The sequence below is a fragment of the Rhopilema esculentum genome, chromosome 15, assembly GCF_057945365.1.
Source record: "Rhopilema esculentum isolate cy_ngs chromosome 15, ASM5794536v1, whole genome shotgun sequence".
In the NCBI taxonomy this organism is placed as follows: Eukaryota; Metazoa; Cnidaria; class Scyphozoa; order Rhizostomeae; family Rhizostomatidae; genus Rhopilema; species Rhopilema esculentum.
In genome coordinates, this window is record NC_142829.1 from 3,850,033 (window position 1) to 3,871,602 (window position 21,570).

The window sequence follows — 21,570 nt, forward strand, 5'->3', positions numbered from 1 at the left end:
CCGAAGGAATATTGTGCGCCACCTTAATCAAGTCAAAAGTTTGTATTTATTCATGTTGTTAGAAGGTGTCAAGGACTTCAAGAGGAATATAGTCTGTTCGGACATTAACTTGTAGTTAATGAAATTACATATTTTATCTAGTGTTGCGTCAGCTTTTTTATCTACTCTTTTTTACTGAAGTATCGCGAAATCGTCCACAACGAATCAGCTCGAATCAGTTGTTAGGAGGACGGAAGAGATGCAAATTACTTGGACATATAATGTACAGTTTGATGGCTAACTGTTTCGATTGGATTAGAAAAAGGAAAGAGCCGAATAGGTTCGTATTCTGTTCAATATGAATTGTTCAACTTCAGTCATTGAAGTTATTTTTCAATCTTCTCAGTGAGTATTAACAAAATCCACACGAGCATTCATTATGACCACACAGACACCATCGTTTCTTCACTTTTAATTTATTAGCGCATAAAGTTATGAAAGGCATCTTTGATTACATGCAGCGAGCGCTTTGAATTTATCCTAAATATCATGATAGGTACGCTTGCAAATTCCAATTTTAACACAAGTTGATTTTGTTCGCAATCTGTCTGTGTAAACAAACAGGGTGAACATCTTGATACTGGCCTAAATAGCTACTTTCCCTTATTGACATAGTATCAAACACTTGTTCATGTAAGTTGCGCATGGAACTGGTGCCAATTTAACATCAATCTTCTAAACATGTGTCTTCTATCTTTTTACATACATTTTACATCAAGTTCTAAGCGTGAAAGATCTACAACAGTGTTTTGTCAACTGCATGTTTTCATTTTTTCTAAAATACCTTTCTCAGGGTCTCACCTTGTCTTCTATTTGTGAGTTATGCACACCTGGATCAAACTGGGCAAACTACTTCTGCGGTGTTTAATATGTGACATCTTCAAGCCTGACGTTTTAAAAATTTTGTAATCTTAAAATCAATGCAAAACAGCAAAGAAATCTTTTTCATCAAGGTTTACTGTCAACAGTAATGTCAAATGATTGTTTAGGGCTGTAGTTCTGGATAGACAGTGTTAAGATTACCCTCCTCTCTCCAATAGTTCAATGTTGAAAACTCTGTTATTTAAATGCATATGTAGATTATTCCATACCCACTGGCTACATAAGAGCTGAGATTGATATTTTTCATGTTATCTTTCATTTTGAAGAAAACATTTTATTTAGAATGAAACTTTATTTCTAAATTTTTCATCAAAGCCCATTCAGTATGCATAGTGATCATGACCAAGATGCAGACATGGTAGTACTGCTGGAACACCAGAAAACTAAACTTAAGATTTGGATCTTGAGATTGCAAAATATTTTCATACCCCTACCTGGACTTTGCAAAGTGGTTTTCCAATAGAATAAATAACTTGAATGTGAAAAATTTGCCTTTAGTAAGAGATATATATATATATATATTTTGAATTCATCTTCAAGAATCAGTATGTTTTGAACTTCCTGATGACATGTTTGACAGAGTGTCACCACTGACAATGTTACACACAGTGGTGGAAGTTTTTCTAAGGGATAAAATATATAATGTCTTAGGGCTTTTCCCTGGATATTTTCCAAAAGGCAATGGCCTGGGAAATCCCAGAAAACCCTATATATGTTTTACATCCAGCAAAGTACCGTGTTGTTATTTAAAAGGGATCTTAACTTTCTCTATAGATGTTTTAAGATTTAGAAATATTACTAATAGGTGAATGTCCCCTCACTCTCCCCATTTTCTACTTCAATTACCCTACAGCATGGTTTTGGCTTTTAATGGCTTTTTGAGGTTTTTTGACCCATCTAAACTTCCCCTTTCTTTAACTAGGTCAGTTATTAAAAAAATTGCTCACATCTTGCATATTTGGACAAAAATTGATAGCATTTGCACACCTAAATGCTGCACCTTGCAATTTCAGATGATTTTTGTGCACCTGATATGTGGAGATGTTGTGAACACCTGTCATTCACTGCAATAATAAATATCTCGAGAATACAAAACTTTATAAGACTAATGTCTCTTGACCTATAGCACTTTTAAAACAAACAGTTGTTACTGTCAGTTTCTGAAAGATACTTACCTACCTGAATGTGACACCAAAATGCATTATCCAGGAAAAATTTAAACTGATAAGATTTGGCTGCCCTCAATGCTATTGATATATTGAGGTACAACACAGGCAAATATAAATTTGAGCTTTTGCCTAAATTAACAATAGATATGTACCTGCATGGTTGTAAACAATGTTTCCTTTGTGAGCACACCAATATAATTTTCCTGTGCATAGTTTTTTGGGGGTTTCTAACAGGCCATAAAAGTTCTGACCTTGGGAGGTGGAGAAAGTCCAAATCAAGATATTCTGGACCCTATTAACTCCAATACGTATTGATGCACTATGTTTGCTAGTGCTCCTCAACATCTACAAACATTTTTGTGTACAAATACCAGCAGACCTAGTCATCATGTTATCAATTTGCAACGATCTGCAATTATAGACTGTTTTAAGTCTGTTGTTGACTGTGTTGATCTCCTTTTTTGTTTCTTCAATTACTGGTTATGTCTCTTAGATTCTCAAGTTTCTTAGTGATTAAAAGAGCAGTTTCCTTCAAATGCATGCACTCTTATAACAGCGTTTACTTATTTCAAATGCACTTAAGTAAAGCAGAGTATTAATAACTCTCTACCACACCGTGTAATAGTATAGAGTTCATCAAATTATCCATTAAGAAAATCCAAATAACATAGCCCATGTTAGACCTAACCATACAACATTTGGATCCAAAATTCTTATGTCAGTTGGGCCACAGATTTGGAATGGCCTACTGGACAAACTGAAATCCCTAGGAAGTTTGAAAAGTTTTAAGAATCTAGTAAAACAATGTGATGGACCAAATTGCAATTCTAGTGTCTCTCAGCTTCTGCCAGTAAATGCAAATTAATCTTTAACTTAGTATCTAGAATTACTTCAATGTACTAATTGGTAGCTACGTTCGATTTAATTAGTCAACATTGTATATGTATATGCATATATTGTTAGCTATTGTATGTATATTGAATTGAAATAAATCAACAAAGGGTAGGTTTGTAATATGTAGCACTTTTGCCTATTACCTCCCAAGGTAAAATGTCTATATTGAAGAGTCCATTGTATCGAAAAGTATGAATAAGGGGGAGGCAGAGTTAAAAGGTTAAAATGGTGTATGCCACTAGAGTTAATTATGGCTTATTTATTTTCTGATATTAACAAATTGTTGTGCTTTCTTTTTTTAGGGCAGTTACATTGATAATCATTGGCCTAGATGATGCTGGGAAAACTACAATGGTTGCTAGTTTAAAAGGAGGTAACAGCCTTTCTTGTCAAAATATAACACTTCAGGCTTTCGTTGGAAAGGCGTGCGATCGCACGCGCACGCCCTGGCGCATGCCTGCTGCTTTCCAGGAGTGCAAAACATCGCACGCCTTCTTTTATTATCGGAGCGAAATTCATAATTATTGGTTTTGTGGGTTTTTGAGATGAGTTAATAAATTGATCCCTCCTTGGTACTATTACTTCATGCCACTTAAAAAAGGCTTTACACCTTTTCAGGATTGCCGATTAAATATAAAATTTTGAAATAATCATAGAACTAATCTACAGTGGAATCCCGATATTATGAAACCTGACCTGGTTACAAGTATAACTAATTTTCCGGCATGACAAAAAATGTCTGGCCCCTTGAACTCTACCTCTGCACAACTCTCTTTTCTCGTTATTCTCGTTATAACGAAACTAATTTAGTCTCTTCATCATAATTTTCCTCAATATGACGAACTTTTCCCAAACCTTTACCGCTATTTTGGTCTACTTATTCCCGGTTTATATTTATAACTATTTCTCGGTGGAGTCATTATTGTCAGCGACAAAACATACATTGGCAAACATGCACTTTTAATGATGCAAAAAAGGAGAATAATTTGTGCAAACGTTTACACTTTTTCAAGGCTTTAAGGCATTTCATTGAACAAATCCAAACACAGAAGACTATAACAGACATTTTTTGTCCCCGAATTTTAAGAGGAACATTAAGTGTTTTGAACAAGACTTTCATTTTCTATCGCTAATGTACGAAAGTAGCCGATTATGCGATAAAATGGAGCCGATTTGCCAATGATGCGGAAAAAAATAACAGAGGAATTGCTGGATTTCGCTACCCCCTACAGCCCCCTCTTTAGACATCGCTATGCTTTAAATCTAGATTTTAGCAACATTTGATTTAATGAAAATTGGGCCATCATTATCTTTTATGCATCTGGCCAGTGAGGTACACAAAATAGCTGTCATGTTTGATAACAAAGGGCTCTCGATGCACTGATTTACAAGAAAAAACTGCCATTACAACCAGATGAACGCCAAAGCATCAATGATTCTGCTAAGGATTCATTATTGAAGCTAATGAAAACTGCTTACGACATGGCAAACATATTTCTATTCTTGAAGTGCTGTTTTTTTGGATATATTAAATAAGCTCAGTTTATACTTGTTTAGAAAATTGCTCAATTGCTAAAATGTAAGTAGTCATGGTAAGAATTCAGCGAAGTAAATTTCATTGAAATTTTTGCTGTCATCATTTTCGTGTTGGCCATTTCTCCGTAGATCTACCATAATTACCAAAATGTTTTGTGAAAAAATGTCACAAGCCATCACACGCCTGGATGTTTTCAGGGGTGCGGTGGTTAGCACGCCTGCTATATTTTTCCCACGAAAGCCTGCACTTCTAGAATCCAGCTACATGAAAATGAAAGACCACTATTATGTAGACAGGAAAAGAGTTTGTTTTCACCCTTGGGCCCCACCCATAATATTTTAAGCAGTCCAGCTACATTATTGGTCCACCTTTACAGTCAATGGGTCATTTCTAATATGCCTAATTTCATCTAAAACTTGTTATATATATATCCTTGCTTAAAGTTTGTGATGAATATTCTCACATTCTATACCCTGAAGAGTGTCAGGTGAAGATCTTTATGTTTAGAATTTTTTGCTTTTTTCCAAGCTATTATTAGCATTTAATGTAACCATATCCTCCAGTTGTAGTGGTTATTGTTTTCTCTAGTTGTGTATTGACATGCTTGTTGTGTACTGTGCACCTCTCAATTTTTTCTACCTGTTGCAAAAGTTGGAAGACTAAATTGTGACACTTTGTTTTATATTCAGAACCTCCTGATGGCATCACACCAACAATTGGATTCGCAAATGCAGAGTTCACACTCAGTCGCTGTAAAGTCACAGTGTATGATTTAGGTGGAGGGGTCAGAATCAGGGATGTATGGAAAAATTACTATGCAGAGGTAATGCTCTTACTTTCTATAGAAATTTACTAAAATGTTGTTTTGATGTTGCTTGTAGGTAGTTTGATTTATCACCTTGCTATTTTCACCCTAATCGTTTGGCTTCTCCTGTATTACTTCTAACTGTTATTTCAACAAAAATTCAGTTTTTAGTGCTTTCCTTCAAGTATTGTGAACATAATTTATTTTTTTATTTGCCCTTAAAGGTGAACTGACACGCAAAATTAACTTGACCTCAAATAAAAGCATATGAAGCATAAATACCTGATACATTATTATTTTTTTAATATTCAACACAGTTTTCTAGTTATTGAGCATCAAAGTTAGCCACCGAACAATTTCCGAGCACGGACGAGTTTGCCCGAGCCTTCCGCATAATCATGATGTCACAAACACCATGTTCAAATCACTTGAGCAACACGACAGTCTGGAAGGCGGTACTTTTATGACCTTGCAGATGAGCATCGATACATTAATTGAGTAGGTTTTGGCTCCATTTCAACAATCTGATTGGAAAGCAGATTATGACTCTTTTACAAACCTTTCATAATAAGATTTGCAAGAATATCGAATCATTCAACGCGTTTGAGGCCCTTCCTCCGTCTTGCAGGACCTAGTGTGTGGTGGGCCAACATATCATATAATGGTAGCGATAAATATATTGGCAGGATTTTTATTTTCTGGAAACCTAAAGTAAAATACTTTTTTTGTTAAATATGGCTGCTGTTAGACTAATTTATCAGGGCTGCCCCCTCCCCCCAAAAAAAAGTTAATTTTGTTCTTTGATCCTGGTTAACTTCAATATACGCAGTAAAAATTTCAAATTTAAGTCACTCCCAGGCCGCTGCACTCCTGTAACTCAGGTGAACCGATGAGTTTGCAAACCCAAAATAAAATAACATTCATGATTTATATGGATGTAGAAATAATCTATTGAAGTAATAATATTTTGAATTTATTCGTAAAAGAAGCTAGATTTATGATAAACTGATGACTGACTGACTTCAGAATTGAGAATTTCTCCGAGCAGCTCAAAGTGTCTATTCCTTCCAAACTTAAATTCCCTCCTAACATAACACAGTACCAGCCAGCACATATCCTTTGTACATTTCATTAGCCTCGAATTTTCATGTATCTTGGATCAAAGGCTACATAGATCTCCTCGAATAGTAACTGAACAAGATGAACTGAAATGTCCAATCCATGCATGATTTCCATTCAAGGAATAAAAACATGGTGTGTGACATCACACGCACTGGGTCAGATGAAATGCCGACAATGGACGAACACTCGACGATAATTTCATGAAATTTAGAGCCGAATGGCGTCAAAACGGAAAAAAATAATTAACCGAAAACTTTAAATTAAGATTCCATGCATCGTTTTCTGCATTATATCAAAAAATAGTTTTGCGTGTCAGTTCACCTTTAAAAGTACACAGGATATTTGGTAAGTGTCACAGCTAGTCAAATCTCATCACCTTTTTTAGAAAAACATTGCGAATTGCCTGGCAGACAATTTTTTTAGATAATGTCGATGAAGTATAAACATTTTAATGTGCAAAAAAAGAGAAGTGGAAATCATCACCTGTAAGAGGATGATTGAAAGAGGAATATAAAACTTGAAGATTGAAAAGATTAAAAACATAATAGGATTTATTGCTTAGCTTCTTACTGTTTTTATTTTTGCAATGAATTCAGAAAAGCATTATACTGTAATTCAATAATTCTTAATTTCTTGTTCTTGAGCCTTTAATGGAGCTTCTAAATGAGAAAGAAAATTAAGCAAAAATAGATTTTATTTATCTGTTACCTTTATTAAACATCCATACAAGGGCTCAGCCAAGACCACAATAGAGGCAGTCACACTAGAAGCAGTTACATTTTCCTGTTATATTTGACAAAGGATTTTTTTGTTTTTCTATAGGTATATGGTGTAGTTTTTGTATTAGATTCATGCAATGTTAAGCGACTAGATGAAACAAAAGAGGTCTTCCAGCAAGTTTTAGAAAGCTCAAAGATTCTTGGCAAACCATTCTTAATGTAAGTATTCATGGATGCAGAGAGTATTTTTTTCTAGTTTGAACCTCCTTTCCTGTGAATCTCCCTTGATGCTTAAAATTGAATTGTTCCAAGCAGGTGACTTTTTACTGTACCATGTATTTTATGAGTGATTTCATTCATTTATCTATAAGTAACAATGAAAGGTGTCCCCATAGATCTTAGATCTTTTCAACTTGACATATTTTGTTAAATTCTTGATAAATATTTAAGATTACAATGTAAAAAATTTTACTTATAGCTTTTTGAATCATAAAAATAACACTAAATGATATGAAAATAAAGTGAGGTAGACAGTTTTTCCTTTTTTCCTTCTAGTATGACCATTTATTTTCTTTCAAATGAGACAAACGTCTTAAAATATTTTTCATGCACCCTTATCATCCTGAAAATTCATCCTGATAGGGTTTCTCATCCACCTTCACGCAAAAAAATTCTGAAAAATAAGCAAATCATAGAAATCATGAAAATTCATGAAAAAGGTTATGCAAGAAAGCACTGCCAAATTTCCAGGAAACAGCAATTAATGATCATGTAAGAGAAAGCTGTCCAACCACTGTGCATAATTTGAAAGCTGTTTTTGGTTTTTCAATCAATCAATTCCTCAATTTGCAGATTCGCAAATAAGCAAGATAAAGTTGGTGCCTTAACAGCAGAAGATATAACTAATGCACTGGATTTACAAAATTCAAAGCACTCTTTTTCCTACAAAGTGGTATGTTTGCTCCATATTATAGCACGGCTATCATTCTTCATTAATACCTTCATACTGCATTTGTTATATATCTTTTATGTTGTATTTTATGCAAATTTATTCAATTCTGAAGCTGTTGTCTGCTTTTTAGTCTACCCTATTTGCACTGGATTTAGACAGTTACTCGTAAGAAATGTCAATAACTTGTTAATTATTATTTTTTTCTTGTATTGACATTTTTAACCTGTTTCCTTGCTTGCTTTTCTCTAAATTGATTTTTGTCCATAGCTAAGATGTATGTAGCTTGTTAAATCAATATTCATTTGAACCAAGCTGATCTACCCAGAATCTCCTTTTATCTTTCAGTTCACTTGTTCTGCTTTAAAAGGCTATGGAAGAGGAACGGACAAAAATATAAATGCGGGTAAGATTGTTTTTAAAATATTTTTGGTCATCTCCTTTATGTTTTGAAGAAAAAACAAAGATTGGGGTTTTACCATTTTATGTAGTTTGAATCATGCATCTGGATTTATATTATAACCAATTAGCAGCAAGACCTATAAATATGAATGCCGACAGAAATTTCTGCACCATGAAGTATGATCACTGCAAGAATTATTTCAACTCTTTAGTTCCAAAGAGTGACCACTATGTCGCCAAAATAGTTGTTTTTTATCAGCTTAACTGGTAATATTTTAGAAAATCTTCACACTATACAGAAATATATGTTTTTTGGATCTCCGTCAATCACCGAACTTGACCTGCACTTCTCCGGCTTTCTTAGGATTTTTTTAAAAAGGATTTCACCTAAAGCTTTTTTGTATCATTCTATTCTAATCTATTCTGCATTACCCTTTTTATACTATCTTTGTTAATAAATTTACCCCTCTAAAATGTAAGTGCATTTTCGTTCAGGAATTTAGAGAAAACAGTTCCATTTGCTAAGCTGTCATTCGTCATCAAATTTTTTCGATGTAAACATGACAATACTGTAAAATATAAACAAACTTCAACATGGACAGTTCTCTCACATCATCATTTTGAAATCAAAAATATGATTCTTGTACCTGACTTGTGTAACACGTGGCTCAAGTTTTGATTGGATGAGAGCTTTCTTTGAATCACATGACTCCCTGGGCACTGAGCCAATCATAGCCCCAGATAATGTAAATAAACTTAGGCCACGGCAAAAAGTTGGCCATTTATTATGCCCAACTTTCACTCCGTTGAAAAATGACGTATAAATCCAGAGGAATTATATTTCAAATATAATTAACCACTGCCTTTACTTAGCATAGCTTATTTTGCTTATTTGGCTATTAATTATTCAAATTCTCAAGAATATAATTTAAGGTCAAGACATTACAGGATTGAATCTTGCTATAACTGACTTATAAATCCTGCTCTACCTGTTTAATACAAAGATCACTGAGAGCTTGAAACCTTAACTAGAAAACCAATCTTAGATTATTTCTGTCGTTTTTTCTGAGGTGATGGCAGTAGGTATTTTGGCAATACCTACTATTTGGTATTTTCAGACAGGTTCTGGAATGACGTTTTTACCTATTTTTCGGGGCTCTGGTATGATAAATATTTGCTTTCTCGTGGGTCTTTTCACTGTCTTTCGGATATTTTGCTACTTCACCAGGAAACAATTCAAATTCACTTGACATTTCTAATTTACAGTTTTTATTTTGCTTTTGTTTTGACTTTTCACGATTTTCAAATTAAGTTCATTCCAAGACTCTCTTTTGTTGTCAAATGGCTTGTTTTAAGTACGCAACAGGTATCTTCAATGAAATCATGCATTTATTTCCATCTCAATCTCGCGTTTAGACATTTAAGGCCAAAACATTCAATATGAAACGATCTAATCTTTAGAGTGATTAAATCATTTGTTTCATACGCTTTAAACATGAAATATTAATCTATATATGGAAGCAATGATATTGTGATAACCTGCCATGACGTTGTTTCCAAGGTGAATTCTTTTCTCATTAAATGTTTTTGCTGTCAACATTTCAGCAAACAATTGAAAAAAATTACGCTAAGATTTCACTTGATTCTTGATTTTGTTTGTTTAGGGTATCTGATCTCACATTGTATTCTGTTTTGGTTTTCGGTTTTTAATTCGCACTAGATAGCTCAAGGATATTTACTTTGACCATTTTCTAGTTTAAAATATCAATATCAAACTTCCACCAGAACGTTGTGGGGCTTTGATATTCAACGTGACCTAAAGACAATACGTTCATAAAGGATGACAGACGTAGCCTTGGTCTTCTGTCTTCTGTATGCCATCTTTCTAACAAACGCACGATTCATGTGATCAGTTCTGTTTGCTTGTCGTCTTGCTAACTCATGCTTCATGTGATCAGTTACATCTTGGCAAATATAAGCCATCACATGTGCTTGCTTTTTATCTTTCTGATCCAAACAAACGCTACATGTGATCAGTTGTGTTTGCTTGTCGTCTTGCTAACTCATGCTTCATGTGATCAATGACACCTTTACAAATATAAGCCATCGCATGCCATGACCGATAGACTTCGAAGGCGTTGGTCAGGAGCCTACTGTAGTTTCTGCGCAATTGTATAGATTTCTTTTTGGCAGTTATATAGGTACAGGTCCCTTAACTTAGACGGGCTGCCTTTTATTGATAAATCTACGTATTTATGAATATTAAAGCCAGTCTAGTTAATCCTCGTTATGTTTTTGTTGGTTCAGCAATGTAATTTGTTTCCTCTGTACTTTGAGGTATTCAGCACAATATAAAACAAAGCTCTTGATAAGTATGGCATTCTTATGGTGTCTCAGTTTAATTGTTCTTTCTTATTGTTTCTTAGGTTTTCAGTGGCTACTAAATACAATATCAAATGAATTCGGAAAGATTTCATCTCGAGTGGAGCATGATGTTGCCATTCAGGTAGATTGCTTGTCACTTTTTTAAACTTCGGTATTTTAAGATAGTATACAAGGATTTTTTAAGATATATATAAAGTTTTACGTTTATGATTTAAACAAAGAATCCTTAATCTAAAGTGCGTATCAACTATACCGAAAATACGCGGTGCATGCGAGAGCTTGTTTTTCGGTCGGCCTAGTTCGCATGAGATATACTTTGCGTATGCTCGCAGTAGCGCAGACCTCGTGTTCTTTACTGACAGACACGGATTACGAAAAGGACATGTTTATTTATGTTGAATTATTCTAAACATTACACTAGGCTTTAATAATTATAGATACGTAGTCCTCCACATGACCAGGATGAAATACAAGTATCCCGTCACTATGTACAAAGAACACTAGTAGCGGGTAGTACGAAGTACTCTTATGATGCTGGTATGATGGTATTTACTTTTCATGAGTCATGTCCTTTTGGAATGGAAGCCGTTGATACGAACTGAAACGTCAAGAGCACATCACACGCAGAGGCACTGAGCCTTGTTATAAGATTAGAGACGCAACCACTGTTCAGAACACAAATTTAATATCTTGCATCTTCTTTTAAAATACTTAATTTCATTGCGTTTTCTGAATTCGGTTTCGGATTGAAGACCAGAGTGCTAGCCTGCGTTTCAGGATTCTAGTACTTGTGATATTGATTTTATGACGATAACAAGTTAAAAAATTTTCAAGGTCGTTATTAGACTGCTGGTGAATATTCACCTGCAATTTGACTCGCAGCCCTGCTCAGGACTCAGGAACAAAGACCTCAATCAGGCATGTCGAAGCCTTGCAAAGCTAGGCCGGGCCGAGGTAGAGAAAGAAATAGGACACAGGTTCTACGAGACCATATACAGATTCTTAAGAGGGCACGTCCGGGAACCTCCGGGCACCTTCGCCATAAGTAGCAATTTTTCAAAAAGCATATTGATTTCGACGTCGCTGACCCCTACTTCGTTTGTGCTGTATGCGTTCATTTTTTTATACTCAGCAGTTATATACATGTATGTGTTCATATATGCGTTCCCTGCAACCCACTACATATTGTCCTCAATTCTTCGTACACAAATGCTATTCAGCATCCACTCGTTCGAATACCAGCCTGAAGAAAATTGATTTTTAATCACGCGCTATGAAAGCCTTTGCCCACTCAGTCGTTGACTCTTGGCCACAGCCCTGATCCGGCATTTTTTGCTAGGAATTGTAAATGACCAAAGCTGCCAATTTGTCACTAGAAAATGTAGCTCAACTTGTCTGAAGATTCAGAGTATTTATGTTGTGCCAACATACTGTTAAACTGCTCATGATCTGAATGGGAGTGTCTTTGAGGTTGTCTTGTTGCCAATCAAAGTGAATCATTTCTCAAGCCCATTTTGCAAATTATTTAAGTACCAGATTAAAATAGCAAGCATTTGCTCCAAGATGGTACTTCTGCATCGCTAATGCGCCTTGTTTATTGGTCAAAGTATTTTACTTCATCTCATAAGGGAGTGTTTTTTTGGTTTTGCTTTGAACCTTTAATCCGTGTGAACAGCGCGTTAACTGCAAAAATACAAGTATTTTAAGACTCACAGTTAGCCCCATATACAGTTTTAGTAGGTAAAGGAACCAAAATACAACCAAACAAATAAATAATTGACCAAAAATCTAGTAGGACAGAGAGATCGCCTCAATGACGTCATGACTGTTTGTATATGTGTTAATCTGCTGTCATCCATTTTTGAAGATATGTTGACTTTTTAATCCTTGTTTTGCCGATTGATGCTAAAATGCTTGATTTGTCTCTCTCATTGCATATGTTATCTACCATGCAAAATTATGGTTACTTATGGAGGTCCCTTTTAAAACCAGCTTTACGAGTAGTGGCATTCTAATCTCTGCCACAGCAAGCATGTTAAATTTGAAGAATCGCCCGCCACAAACCTGTCACGATAATCCATAATATGATCTTCTGGGATAATGGCTTTTTTTGTCCACTCACCAACAGCATCTGCACTGATGATTGTGATTCGAAGGTTAACGAACGCATTAACGCCAGTTGAGAGTAATAGTAGTATTTGCTAGTCGAAGTTCAAGGCTTTGATGATCAAAGATTCTGATACACTGATTTGTACAAGAGATGGTGCTCATCAACCGATCTATATCTAAAAAGCCTTCGCGAGGGAAACTCAGTTTCAGTGGACAGCAGGTAAAAAAATTGTTAATAGCATCTGTTTTATCGGATCCAAATCAGATAGAGCTGAAAGTTCCTGTTAATTTTGCAATGCTGTCACCTGATTGTGATCTTGACAAACATTTCCGTTGCTTGTGTCGGAAATTTAGTAAAAGTTTTCTTGGCACTTCAAGTCTTCTCTCTGCGATTTGATTATGGTTGGATTTTGCTAATATGATTGAATTTCCCTTTGTTATTCCAAGTGGAAATTTGCAAGTGAAGTTAAAATCTGTGCGTTACTGTAAGACACAATGGTACATTTTTGGTACATTTTTGGTACAGTATTTTGTGCTCCTGCCTTTCAAGTTTCGGCAACATTAAGTTTCTGGTTTTTGAAAACCAAAAATCAAATTTCGCTTAGTTTACACCCGTAGTGTTTGAAATGGTTTATGGAGTTTGCTGCTCGAAACATCATACATAGATCAAACGGGGCAAATTTTATGTATTAATGTAGTTGAAATTTTGCATTATTTTTTAATTTAATTTAATTTATTTCATATATTAAGGAAAGTAGCTTTTGAGAAATATTGATTTTCAAGGGGCCCTCCGCTAAAAACTTACAGAAACTGTCATTGTATGAAAAATTAATTATCCTTATTGCAGTTCAAAATATGAACTTTATATTAATACCCTACTTTAATCTGAATTTAGTTTTATTTGATAAATAAACATCCACGATAATAAGACCAAATGATCAACACCTATTTACAATTGAGCAATATATATTTTAAGTTTTCTTGGGGAAGATGTCTATTTACACTCAGCTAAAAGCCATTCAAAGACCTCGCACCCCTAAACGAGAGGCATATCTGTCCCTTTTTAGAATTTTTCTTTGGTAGCCTTTGGAGTTTTTTGCTTCAGTTCCTTTAATATGGCGTTACTTTTCTTTATTCTGGTTAAGTAAGCAGCTAAAGATGTATGCAGTAGTCCTTAGAGACCCAATTCACCTCAGCTAGTTCTTTCTACTAGACTTAATGTCTCTCCAATGCGTTATTCTCTCCGTGCGTTTAACTCTTTCCCTGTCCCATTCAGCTTGCCAAAGTCTACTTTGGCACTGCATTTAGAGAGAACCTTAGCCTCTGAGAAGATCTACCAGCTCGGTTTGATCTCAAGTTTTCGGAAAAGGCTTATGGGTCTGTTTTAGGGCTTTGCAACCTCGTTTTGTAGAACAAGATTGTTTCAAGCTGTTTCGCCGAGACAGAATGCGATCATCAGACAGTTTGTTTAATCGTTCTATCATTGTACTAGTCATTTTCTCGTTCATACAATTTCAAAGAACTCGTGTGAGAATGATTTAAGAATCAACCCTGCCCTTTGCCAAACGAAATGCTTCACGTACTTCGGTCCATCGTCGGATTTACAGAACCTCGCGATGAAGAATATGTAAATAAACAGCGAACAGGAAGAACTGAAAGCTACGAAAATAATCCGTTATAACGAGATATAAACTTGTTATTCAAATATATATAAAACAGTTTTTTGGCGGTACAGAGCTTGAAAAATGGCTTTGAAAATAGCAAACATGTTTTTACTTTTCAAATGCCATTTTCAAATATGTATAACTAAAATAAAAATCAAAGAAGTAACATTTAGCCCGTTGTTATTAGAGTTTTTATTAGCTATTTACATGCTGAAATATCTTCATTAGTTGTTTGAATATCTTTCCTGTTTGTTGTAGTATAGACAGTCTGCTTTGCTCGCCCCGGCTGTCGTGTTTTTCTTCTATCATGAATGACTACCCAGTCAACAATGTCGTCGTTTTTTGCAGACAATCCTTGCAGTATCCTATTATTTCGCGGAGATCCCTCCTAAAGTCATTTGCTGTCTAGAAATAAGCTTACGGCTTTATTTTCAAGAAATTCCGTGTTTATTATACCAGAAAGTGGTCGTTAGAGCTCATCTCAGAAAATCGAGCTTCTATCAATATTTTAAATATTTAATAACCACTCTCTTCAGTAGATCCTGACTAGACTACAAAATGTATCTGTGGGTGGCGCACCCAACCCAAACAAATACACCAATCCGACTTGCGGCCTTGTTTTGGAAACTTCTCCAAACTTCATTGTACGACCTGTTTAAGCTCAGATTTGGTTTTATCACCATAATTTGAGGCTGGATACAATTTTCATATTGTTTGCGCTTGTATTTTTGATTTTACGGAGAAATGAAATCTTGTAACCGCAAAAATAATTATGGGGGAAACTACACCCCCCTAGTCACCAATCTGGGTCAAATCTCTTATAAAATTGTTATCTTTATATCGTCATAAAATCAATATCGTGAGCAATGCCATAATGAAAACTTCCAAGTAGACTTGAATCATTGCTGTCAATCCGAATCCTAGGTCAAACAGTTCGCATATTAGCTAGTGCCCCCCCTCCCGGATTGGCACCCCTACGTTCAAATTTAGATCCTTTCCTTGTTTATGGTGAGGATGGAGAGGAGATCGGTAACAACTTCTCAAAGAAGGTTTTCTACGTAGCTCCTGATCTTTTGTTGCATTTCTTTTGTTACCCTTTTCACCGTTCTCTATCTTTATTTTAGAAAGAAGAAGAAGAAAAAGAGAGAAAAGCTAGGCTAGAGCGTATACGAAAAATTAGAGAGGAAAGGTAAGTTGATTGACTATGATTCGAACAGCTTTCTCTCGTGTTTCTTTCATGTTTTTCAACGGATTCTTCGATGAAATGTAGAAGTAGAGCTTCTTTCTATATGATTGAGAACTCTGTTGTCAAAAGTTTACCCCTCTGAAGTAAGCTCTGAGAAACATTATGACAAAGTTCCTAGTCCATTGTGTTGAGCTATCCTTTGCAGAAGATGTTTGTTTATGTGCTTTTAATACCAAATTCTTCAATATTACTATTAAAACTACTGCTACCAATGGATGCTGTTCAATTTCTGATGACTCTTGTTAAATTAGTTGCATGCAGTGAAACTTCCAAATAACCGACATATGTCAGATTAGAGTTTAAGTTCGTTGTAGATGGAGTTTGAAGGTTAGTTCTGCAAAACTTTCTTAGGCCAATTGGTATAGCTGTTGTTTTGTTTTTGGTATTTGGAGATGCTCTTAATATAATCATTTCTTGTGGCTGAGTGATGCTGCTCCTACCTTGCTGCTTAATATACCTGCCATTGTACTCCATCGCAAAAACCTCTTGGCATAAAGTTGTTATGTTTTTTAAATGACATTTGATATCACAATTTTACACTGTTATTCTTTTGTAAGATATTTAACTACATTATCCACGTATTTCCTCAGAGATCGACAAGAAAGAGAAGCAGGGAATGACCCTGACAAAGAGGACTCGGATGATGACGTCATGATGGTGAATCCATTTCAGCCAATAGGGAAGCATCTGGTAATTAAGATGTTGGTCAATGTTATTGTGTATTGAGGGGGGAGTCTTTGCTTTTTGAGGGTGCCATTGCAAAGCGAAGTAGAAAGCTTTGATTGACAGTTGCACAGCCAAGAATTGACTTAGATTTTCTCCAATTTGGTCCAGCAAAATTATATTCTTTAACGAGAATCCCATTAAATTGCCTGGCTTGTAGAAAATTGCCAAAAACAAAAAAATGGCAAACAAAGTTTCAAATTGCATTTTTATGTTTGCCTTATTTTGGCATTTTGCTTATTATGGAAACTATTTCGGGATTTGCTAATACATTTCCGTGCAATTTTTCTTTCGCAGGAAAATATGAAATCCAAGGAAAGAAAAAAGAAACTTGAGAAAGAGAAGGTTAGAGAATTTTTTCGTTTATGTTTTTCTGGTAACTTTATCGTGTTATAGTATTGAGCAAAATATTTTTCGTTCAATCGTGAGCTTATTTCAGTAATAATTTCTTGTAATTCTTTAACAAGGAACGTAGATAGGTTTATTCAGAATTTAATGGTGTGTGGGTCCAGTAGAAAAATTTTAACGTTCGTATTCCTACATTGTTCAGATAAGCCGTAGATCTGTTGACTTATTAAATTTGAAATAATATTCCTTTGTCTAGAAACAAAAGGCTGAACAAACCAGGTTAGAAATGGAAGCTAAAGAAGACAACGAGCAACCTGAATCTTCCAATGTCAAGAAGAAAAAGAAGAAGAAAAAGAAAGCTGTAAAGGTTCAGGAGGAGGAAGATATGCAAGTGGATGTCAACAACGATGCACATGCTACTTCCACTGTTGATGCGGACGATCATCACCACGAGATACCTCAGCATTCCCACGATGAAGATAATGGGGTGGTTGTAAAGAAGAAGAAGAAAAAGAAGAAGATAGCAAAACATCTGGAAGATGAAAGTGCACATTGTGATAATACCGATGGAATTAAAAATTCCTGTTTTGATGAGAAAGATGAGCGCATGGAAGAAGATGTTCATAATTCGCACGATGAAGATAATAATACATTAGTGAAGAAAAAGAAGAAAAAACAAAGAATAAAAGTTGTTGAAGAGATTGATAGGGTACCGTCAGGAGAAGAGGAAAGTTTTAATCCATCACCAGTCATTAAAAAGCAAAAGAAGAAGAAGAAGACATTGACTAATTTTGACGAAGATATTGTGGAACGAAAATTTGAAATTGAAAGTGAAATGAAATTTCAGAATGGTAATTTAAAGGAAATCGAAGACATCGATTCTCACACACTTGAAAACGGAGAATCTGTGGAAGCAAGCGAATCTATTAGCAAAGTAAAGAAGCCGAAAACAAAGAAAAGGAAGAAGAAGAAAAATAGGACTGCACCGGTTGATCACGTCCCAGAAGACGAAGCTGCGTCACTTCCTGCTCCTGTTTGGAAAACACCCCCATCAAATTGGACATCGTTACCGCCAATCGGAAACAATGGGGACTCGACCAATATTGGGGGCTTACCACCTCTACGGAGCAACAAAACAAAAAGTAAGTGGTATATTTGATAGCCAAGGAAACTTTAAGAGGTGATATATCCTGATTTGCCTAATTCTTTTGACAAGTGGCAGTTGCTTTATACAACATGTCCCAATCATTGGCAACATTTAAAAAAGGAATTAAAAGCACACCCTATGAATGCGACTGTAGATTGTGTAAAATATTTATTGCTGGGTTAGGTTTTATTTAGGACATTATACCATAAACATTTTTAATATTGTAACGTTGCATAAACATTATATCACTATACCATATCAGTCGTTGCATAAACATTTTTAATATTGTATCATATATTTATTTAATACTAATTCTTTATAGATAGTTGGCCTTAATTAGCTTCTTTATAGCTATTAGACGTTCATTTAGTACGCCAACTTTAAACAAATTATTTATTATTATTTATTATTATTATATATATATGTTTTTGGTCACTGATTTTTTGGGCCAAGGATTTTATGAGATCCCGTGTGTTATATGACTAATTATATTTAGGTAACTTTGTACCTTTATTGTGTTAGAAACCACAATTAAAAACACACATAAACGATCAAAATTTGCTCTTAGAATTTAAACAATTTTTTCGTTTATAAATGAATATTTTCAAGTCGCTTCAAACGTATGCTGGCTGCTCCTTTTTCGTATTGACTTTCGGCGCCAACAATAAACTTTTTATGTTGCGAAAAATGCCAATCACGAGTTATGTTGCTATAGACGGATCGCCAGCCCTAAACCAATACTACGTTCTTCAGAATGAACAGCTTTCATTTTAATTTCTGCTTATTGAAATTAATCCTTATAATTTCGTTTTTTACAGAAACAATTGGGGATTCAACGATGCAACAAGTAAGTTTCGAATGACTTCTGGAAATGTATTTTCTGTTGTTTGCAATTCAATAAGGATTGCCACTTGTTTATCAGAAACTAAACTGAAAGTACAAGCCTTAAGGACTTTGATCTTTTCAAACGATTACTCCATAAAATGTTGTTAGAGGAACAGTTAGCATTAAAATCCCACTATAACCAATTACCAGGTAAACAAGTAATGCCAATTTTCTGTCTGAAAACTATTTCCCAAGAAAGTCAGCTTTTTTCAACAATTTATTTTTAAACTGTCTTGTTATGTAATATTTTCGTATATATCAGACTTGGTTTAAGATGAAATTTAGGCTTACCTAAAGTGTCATGAATAATACAAGAGATTTCGTCGGCAGTTTTCTCTCCATTCTGATACGATTTAAAAATATCCTTGGATAGAGATCTTATTGATCGCAACTTTAGAAAAAGTAGTTGATAAGAATAAGCACCATGCTATTTGTTTTTCATTATGATTTTCAAATAGCGCTGTGCTATAAAAGTACACATCAAAAATTGTTGTCTCTCTAATTAATTGACTGGTAATATCGAGACATAGTATTCTATCGTTAGCTGTTGAGTCAAAAGTCAGAAATTTTCCCGACAGCTTATATATGTTGAGTAACAACTACTTCCTCGAACTCAATTATTCTTAGCTGGGGCCTACAAAGTTTTGTAGCAAAGTGGTCAGCATTGATGTTGCTAGATGGGTTTGTAATGTAAACAAACTCTGTTCAGGATTAATGTAGTATTATTATGTTATAAAATGTTCTTGTTTTATTTCTAGCTTCCTTCGTCGTCGCCATCTTGGGCAAGAACAAGACCGAACAGCGAAGATTACGACCTTGTGACTTAGAATGGATGCACAGTCGATTTACCATGTTTATGTCATTTCTCTACAGTGCATTCAAAACCATGTAGGGGCCGTCCAAAATGTAACTGGGCACAATGTATGATTTGTTCAGTAGACCCAAACGCCGTTTGGGTTTAATTACGTCCATTTGTCCCTGAACGAGCAGAGATGTGTGTATTTTGTAGGATCATTTCAAAGTTATAAATAGTTGCATACTTTCTAACAAGCCTCGGGGCATGGCTTTGCCTATTTACAATGTTAATAGTATCTCTGTGGGGTTGAGAAGGGTATTCTTTTTGTACAACAGTGGGAATGTGTATAATATGTTAAAGATATGAAATTTTTCGTTGTCAATTCCTTTATTAAACTAGCAAAAGCTGTGCATCTAGAGAGAGTGTTGCCTATCATTTAGACATTTTACCTATATCACTCACGAATGGCTCATCTGTCAGTTATTAATTTTTGGGAAAATTGCAAATATTTTATGTCACCTGCTTTGTCTACAAACACACTAAAGTTCCAAGTAGATTTTCCAAGCAACCGTAAACTCTGAGAAATGCAACATAACTTCAGCCTAGATATGCAAAATAAGCAAAACTGGTAATGAGTGTGTTATTTTTCGAACATTATGAATTAATATTTATTGTAGTTGTTGTGTTTCTGAAACTTGCTCAGATGCTGGATAATGACGCTGGACATAAGGTCCTATTGTAATAATTTTTAAAAATAGTTGAAGTGATTTTAGATATAATTGTATGTTTCAGATTAATCTTGGCAGTTTGATGATTTAAGATACAGAAAAAATGTCCTATCTGCTTGTCTTTGTCCTTCTTCACAGTAACTACATCAATAAATAAAATTGATTCCTATATATTCTTCGACTTATTTGTTTAGTCTTTTTATTCATTATTTTTTGTTACCATTTTATTGTTTTTACACTAAATCTTCGCAAAGAACTGAGGAGTTTAAGAACCTTTGTCTAAAAAAAATATTGCCTGACAAATAGCTGAGATTTCGTTTTAAAGAGCTGGCCTTCTGAAACATTTATAATTTCCCCTACTTCCAAGCATCATCAACCAAATTCTTCATCAAAACCTCCTCTAGATAAGAATGTAAGAATCTCTGACCCTGCAGCTTTCATATGCAACATTAAAACAGAATCCAAGAACAAATTCAGGTTTCAAATTGCTGCAAAAAGAACTGCAAAAACAAATTGAGGTTTCAAATTCAAAGATTTCATTCGCAGCACAATAACTTACGTTAATTATTTTCATTGAAACTTACTGTAAAAATTACTAGAAATGAAGTACGATAAAATCGATAACGATGTAAGAAATAACAATATAGTATTTTTTCCTGATTCATTAGGCTGGGGGGGGGGGGGGGGGGTAATGGAAAAAACTCAGAAGCTATCTACACATGTCTCCGTTCGATTAGATTTCAGATAGAAATTTTCAATTGGAAGTATTTGATAAACTTTAAAAAGAGAAATAAATTGGTAAAATTGTAGAATCGCGATTTGAAGGTATAGCTTATATTCGAGTTTTTGTTTTTGTTTGTTGAATTCAAGGGGCCAATCATTCCGAATTATCAACCTTCGTTAATTTCTTTTTCAATTCTGTTTAGATTGATGAGAATGAGAAGTTTTTGTTGACGGATTGTATGATATTAAAAGTACGCAGGGAAAATGTTTTTATTCAATGTTTATCAAATCGATTCGA

At 34.7% G+C, this 21,570-nt stretch overlaps 1 protein-coding gene across 1 annotated transcript; it reads left to right on the forward strand.

The window, feature by feature from the left end:
• Positions 1-43: 43 nt before the first annotated feature.
• LOC135685675 (uncharacterized) lies at positions 44-20,658 on the forward strand. The gene is made up of 13 exons (XM_065201675.2): positions 44-319; positions 3,287-3,357; positions 5,211-5,344; positions 7,271-7,386; positions 8,020-8,119; positions 8,465-8,522; positions 10,945-11,024; positions 15,801-15,865; positions 16,513-16,612; positions 16,943-16,990; positions 17,250-18,135; positions 18,959-18,987; positions 19,784-20,658. The coding sequence occupies exons 1-13, from the start codon at positions 261-263 to the stop codon at positions 19,850-19,852; spliced, it is 1,815 nt and encodes a 604-aa protein (XP_065057747.2). The 5' UTR covers positions 44-260; the 3' UTR covers positions 19,853-20,658.
• Positions 20,659-21,570: the final 912 nt, after the last annotated feature.

Bases quoted from the DNA above. Each gene is read 5' to 3' on its own strand.
- LOC135685675 (XM_065201675.2), top strand. From the start codon at position 261: ATGTACAGTTTGATGGCTAACTGTTTCGATTGGATTAGAAAAAGGAAA. The intron at 11,025-15,800 runs GTAGATTGCTTG...TCTTTATTTTAG, and splicing joins AGCATGATGTTGCCATTCAG to AAAGAAGAAGAAGAAAAAGA. The intron at 18,136-18,958 runs GTAAGTGGTATA...CGTTTTTTACAG, and splicing joins ACGGAGCAACAAAACAAAAA to AAACAATTGGGGATTCAACG.